Source organism: Drosophila hydei, unplaced genomic scaffold (assembly GCF_003285905.1).
Source record: "Drosophila hydei strain 15085-1641.00,03,60 unplaced genomic scaffold, DhydRS2 tig00000063-arrow-pilon, whole genome shotgun sequence".
Lineage (NCBI taxonomy): Eukaryota > Metazoa > Arthropoda > Insecta > Diptera > Drosophilidae > Drosophila > Drosophila hydei.
In genome coordinates, this window is record NW_022045657.1 from 7,327,624 (window position 1) to 7,334,072 (window position 6,449).

Sequence of the window (6,449 nt, forward strand, 5' to 3'; positions counted from 1 at the left end):
GCTTTCACTCTTAGTTTGCTCTCTTTTCGCAAAAATCACAAATTTTATGTGAAGATATTATTGTGTCAAAAATGATATATTAAAGTTTTAACTTATTAAATATTAAATGTTTGCATGATTTTCTTTGCATTTTATTTAATTTAAGACTTTTGTACATTAATTCTAATAACATTCATTTAATAACCGAATTAGTGACATCATACTCTCTGTTTAAAAAGCGAATCTTTGCACAACCTTTACATTAACTGTGTCAAACTACAAATTCACCTCAAGCTCTCTTACGATAAATAAAGAGAGTCACATATTTCTCTTTCATGTAATGTTATTAACACATCTTTTATTCGTGAAGTTGTTCTGTTATGCCTCTGTTAGCAACAGCTTATAAATTACCACTCACCATTCATTTAACCATTCGTGTTTCAACTATCAGCTCGGGAGGTTGTGCTCGTATGCGCTGTGTGTTTCGACATCACCTCGTCTCGCATACGTATAAATAAGAGTGAAAAATAAAAAATATAGAAAAGAAAAACAAAAAACTGTGCCAAGAGCAATTAAAAATAAATAAAGAAATCGTTTGAAATTTGCATTTATTTATGTGCAGCTTGCAATGCTCTCCCCGTACGGTACGTGACTTCGTCGCCACCTGATTTTGTGTGGTTTGTTTTTGTTTGTTTTTTACGAAAAGAAATTGCTCTAGTGAAACAAAGAAAAGAGAAAACCAATTGCAAATAGAAAGCATAAACAGCAAATTTTGAAAAAATGTCTTCGTTTATAATGGTGCGACCGGTGGTCCAGCCATTAGCTACTCACAAGCCACGCCCCTGCATTTCCTCGCCAGACGTGCAGTCGAAAAGGCGAAATCTGTTCGGCACTTGCGATAGTGCCGATATCGACGCAAGGCTAGAGGAGGAAAATAAACGCACAAGCACCTACCTGATGGAACGCTATAACATGGATCTCGAAAAATTGGAGGAACAGTGCAATCAACGGAACTCAGTGGAGGCAGTGAAATTTGTGGACTTGGATAGCAACAAATCAGCTTTGATGGTTATAAAAGCAACCGGCATCAAACGTAAGTTTTACCAATAGAAAATCGCAAGATTCTTGTGTGACACTCAGCAACGATTCAAATGAGTTGAAGCTGCAACATACATTTTTTTATTCAGTGTTGTGATATTTATTTTAATCGTCACGTCGATATATTTTATTTTTATTACATTGTATAAAAGCCAAGAAACTCTCTCTCTCTCTCTCTGTAACTTATTTAGTCACAAATTTCTTCAGGTGCACTGCCCTATAAACTGTCAAGTTCATTAACACACCTCCGGCAATTCAATAAACTTTGTACGTATTTTTATTACTCAGTCAATATTTGCACCACTGTGCAGTTTCGCTGCTTTTGCTTTGCTAACTCTTTTCTCAAAGCTTTGTCCCTTTTTCGCAGGCTGTTCGCGCCTAAAAAATTCTGTTTTGATTTGAGTCTCGTGTTTTTACAGTTTTGTTTTGGTAGACGTTTGCTTTTGTCGTTTCATTTTGTGGTCGTCTTAACGAATACACTGTCTCGCTCTCTTTTCATTAATCAGCGATTTCAATTCGATTTGCTTTCCCTTTCCCACACACTTAATATTACCATTCATAACAAATTATGAGCAGAAAAATAAATTTAGGGCACGAAATAATTTGAAAAATTTTAAATAGAGATAAATCCAAATAAAAATAAAAATGATAAATAACAACATTGGCGCTCGAGTTGACGCTGGCAGCGGACTTCAATTGACAAAATATTTGCGCGCCAAAAAATAATAGCATAAATGTATATGTTCATACGCATATGTGTGCATGTGTATCTATCGTACATATAACCGAAACTTTTTAGTAGTTTTTGCTCAAAAATACCGCCGAAACGAAAAAAATATTCCACTGATTACGTCAGTAGCTGCAGCTGCAGCTGCAGTTGTGGCAATTAATCGAGGGGCATCAAATAAAATGGAAATCGCTGTCAGCGCTCTCGTTGTTGTTATTGCTGGTTGCTACACATATACGTACATACAGACGCATGCACATACGTAGGCATGAAAACGAAAAATAAAACATTCCAGAGAAAATCAAAGCTTGGCACACGTCTGGGAGCGACTGTACATGTATATTGTTATAGCTCCCTGACAACCTCACCCACAACGATATACGAAAGCAACGCCGCTACGTCGACTCTTATACACGCCTTGTCAGCGACTTCTCACACTTGTGTGCGCGACAGTACCAGACAATCGGGCAGGCTGAAATGATCGAATATTTCAATAAAAGAGAGTGCGAGAGAAGCAGAGAGAAATATAGAGCTGTTTGTTTGCACAGTGACACGAGGAGCCTGTGAATTTTTGTTTTCTTTGCGTTTTGGCGCGAATTTGTGATTTTTATTTTTAATTTTTGATATAAGCGCTCTTCTACTAACTTATGCGTGAGCGTGTTTTTGCGTCTGTATGTGTAGGCTATGAAGTGACACGCATGTTATTGTTGATATTGTTTTTCGTTTTGAAGGTCACGCGCTTTACGCGTACGTACGTAGCGTTAGCGTCTGGTGCTTGCGACAGCTTCTGCTAACAACAACTATGAATTCTCTATTTGTCAATTGACATATTTGGTATTTAGAAAACAAATTTGTTCTCCCAGTAAATACTTTTATAAATATATTTTATTTTGTACTACATATAACTACAAATAAAATGTATAAAATATATTATCAATAATACTTTTATAAATATATTTTATTTTGTACTACATATAACTACAAATAAAATGTATAAAATATATTATTATCAATAATAATTATAATTATATTTTTATGTATATAATTATAATTATTATCTAAATATATTTTGTTTTAAGAGTAAACAATCTGTGAAATAGTCAGTAGAAACACAATTTGTATCTTATAAGCTGGAGAGCTTCTCTTATCTTTTTGTATAGCTTTCTTCAACAGTTTTTGCCATGTTTTGTCCACCACTGTACTTCACAGTTAGACGCATTTGTTTTCTTTCTCTTTGAGTTATTTGCGTTTTTTGTTTTGCTTTTAAGTTTTCACCACGCCTCCAGCTAAAGCTTATAATTATGTATGCAGCAACTCTCACGGCCTCAACCATATGCATACTTATATGTATGCAAGCATGTGTATGCATATCAGCATATATATATGTATGTTTATAAATATTTATGTTATGCGATGATGTCTCCGTTCCTGTTTCATCGTCGCTACACACACATTTCGTAAACAAAACGCGTTTTGTTGTCGTCTCACCGTTCTATCTGGCGCGGTTTCTTTCTTTATGTTTTTGTAGTAAAATTTGTTTGTAGTAGAAAGCGCTGTAAACGTATTATGAATTGAGAAGCTTTACGTGCCCATAACGGTAAATTACAATGCTTAAACTGTGCGACAGTCGACAGGCAGTCAACCGATCGACCATCGGCTCGGCTCCCTCGTCTGCCCGACAGCTGCCGCCAACGCCACCCGCTTTTTAGTGACCGCATTGCTTGACGTTCTTTGTTGTCGTCGGGTTATAATTTTCTATAACTGTAAAATCTTTACAACGCCACTAGCGCATCCATCATTATCTTCTTATTCTGCGATGTTTCGTTAGAGGCGAGCGCGTACCTTTAACGTGAGTCTTAGTTTCATATATTGCTTGATGGTTATGTAATATTGTTTAAAAATTTAAATGGGGCATAGATTATAAATTAAAAGAGTTCAATTTAAACCATAATGTTTTTATCACTATGCGTTATCCAAACTTATATCATTCTCTTCAACTAATAGTCCTCCACTCTCATTCACAAATCACGTTTATACTATCTACAATATGTGTATGTGTTTATATCTGAGAAACACTAACGTCAAATATGTGAACCTGCTTGCCTTTTATCTCTGTTGCTTCGGCTCGCTTTCTGTGCAATGCGCAAAGTAATTTAAATTGCGCAAGTAAAGAAATTACTAATTTGTTTGGTTGATCGAAAGTCTACTATTGTTTGTCGTCTTTGCATGAACTTCTCAAATTTTACATGGTAATACCTGCACTTTTACTTCTTCCACCTAGTTAGCTTTTTCAAACTCGTTTTTAATTACCTGTTACATACATTTGCAAGAAACCAAAAACCCTATTTATCCATTTACTTTGCGTTCAGCGTATTGCAAAAGCGTGTGCACCTACACATACATATTCCATGATAAGAGAGCTCCATGCATGCCGTGTGTGTGTGTGTATTCGCGTCTGTATATGTTTACTCTGTTGAAGTTTGTTTGCTGTAAATGTCAACGCGTGCATTTGCGTTTCGTCGTCGTCGCTTTCCCTTTTCCATTAGCTCACATTTGAAGGTCACACACATAAGTACACACATACAGATATACATCAATACAAACAATCGTGTTTCAACTGTATCTAATTATTGCAATTTGCATTTTGCTTTATTTTACTTGCAGGCAACTTTCCCGTACGCAAAGCTTACAACGGAGATTTGATAGTGCCAAAACGTAAATTTAATCAGATCAGCAGAGACCAGGTTGAAGCTGATAGCCATAATAGAGAAATGGGGCCAAATGGGGAAAAGAGAATGTGCAAAGGGTGTAGGAACAATAACTGCAATAATTGATATTTATTACATATTTTTTATTATTATTTAACTTATATTTTTTATATGTGTATATTTTTGTTTAAGCAAAACCAAGACTTAACAGTACATATAGTGGGCTTCAAATACGACAGCACACACACACGCACACTCAAAAAAAGTTAAATTATATTAAATTAATAACTAATAACAAATCCCCAATTTCAAAGCGTTCTCAGCGTGTTTCCGGCTTCTGCTGCACGCGTGTGCCGAAAGTATTTACAGTTTGTCATGATCTCAATAAAAAATGTACATTATTTTGTCTAAATGTAATTTATTAATTGAAATTATTTAAAAGAAACATACTGCAAAGACCTTTGTACAGAAAAACTATATTCGAATTATTGTATTTATTGTACGTTTTTCGGTCTTTGTTAATTGTGTATAATATGTTAATTCGCATTACGGTAAACAAAATTGTAAGCTCCCCAAGAGATATTCTTTGGAGAGGGAAAATCTTAAAGTAGAAAACAAAAAAAAAACAAAAAACAAAAAACAACACAAACTGTGCATATTTCCTTAAATGAAACAAATTATTGTATAACCTACACAACACACGATGAAATTATGAAAAGTAAAAAAGATACAGCAAACAAAAAGAAAATAAAACAACTTTATAATATACTTTGTAGCAAAAGGTTTAAAAATCTTAAAAAAAACATTAAAAACAAAAGAAAAAAGAGACAAAATACAAATATAAAAATAAATTTAAAAGCTTTTTATTTCTCTATAGGGAGAGCGCCCTTGATAGCGTGATTCGTGTGCAACGAAAAGAGAAAAGTAAGTGTCTAAGAGGAGGAGAGAAAATGAAAATGAGTCAGCGAAACTTTCGAATGACCGAGTGGTGCGGTCTTAAGTAAGGGCCATTGTGTGCTACAGTAAAATGTAGCGACAATGAGTTTGCCATGTGTGCAGCGATATTGGTGAATTTATAAATACAAAATATCTGGTACATACATACATTCATATATACATATATGTATGTTAGTCTATTCATCTAATTCGGTAATTTAGCTGCTTGCTTAGCTTAATATTTATCTCCATTCACAATATCGAAGCTCTACTGTACGCAGCTCTAAATACAAGTGTATTTGTGTGTGTGCCACATTGTTTCCAATGCTGCCCGCAGACATTTGAGAAAAGGCTTTCCTGTTGTAATGTGTAGCCCGTGGAGTGGGCACTTAACATTAGATTGGCTGTCACTTCCGGCAGGCCTTAGGCAAACTACGACGTCAGCGGCGGCGGCGGCGGCAGTGGCAGCGGCTTGATGAAGATTGATGCTGCCCGAACAGCGGCCGCTCAGCTGGCGGCCCATGCGCCCAATGCTCTCATAGATACACATAGAGAAATATACATATAAACATGCATTAGAGCTTAATTTACATACATACAGACATTTATATGTGGATATGTTCATTTGGAATCAATGCTGCGCAAATGTAAGTAACTTTTTGAATTCAATTGGCAGTGAATGCACGTGTATGTAGTTATGTATGTTTGTATTTCGCCACATATATGACCATACGTATGTCTTTATGTAATAATGGCATTTCGCAAAACTAAATTACATGCTGTGCATTTAGTAACAAGCATGTCCAACATACTATTTGCCCACTTAAGTAGCTGCCCGGGTATGGTTATTAGCATGCAATTTCAAGATTTTTAATGCTGGCATTCGTAATGCACACGCACACACGCACACATGCGCATACATACACGCACACAGGCGCACAATAATAGAAACTCTGAGAGAGAGACCGAGCAAGTGAGCGGGAGCAATGACTGAACGAACT

The 6,449-nt window shown here is 35.7% G+C and overlaps 1 protein-coding gene across 1 annotated transcript; it reads left to right on the plus strand.

Moving 5' to 3' along the window:
• The first annotated feature begins 422 nt into the window (after window positions 1-422).
• LOC111595521 lies at window positions 423-5,335 on the plus strand. Its single transcript, XM_023309305.2, has 2 exons — window positions 423-1,072; window positions 4,469-5,335. Exons 1-2 carry the CDS (start codon window positions 760-762, stop codon window positions 4,636-4,638), a joined length of 483 nt encoding a protein of 160 aa, XP_023165073.1. The 5' UTR covers window positions 423-759; the 3' UTR covers window positions 4,639-5,335.
• Window positions 5,336-6,449: the final 1,114 nt, after the last annotated feature.

Coding starts and splice junctions, on each gene's coding strand:
- LOC111595521 (XM_023309305.2), top strand. CDS start 760: ATGTCTTCGTTTATAATGGTGCGACCGGTGGTCCAGCCATTAGCTACT. Junction 1,073..4,468: donor AAAAGCAACCGGCATCAAAC/GTAAGTTTTACC, acceptor TTTTACTTGCAG/GCAACTTTCCCGTACGCAAA.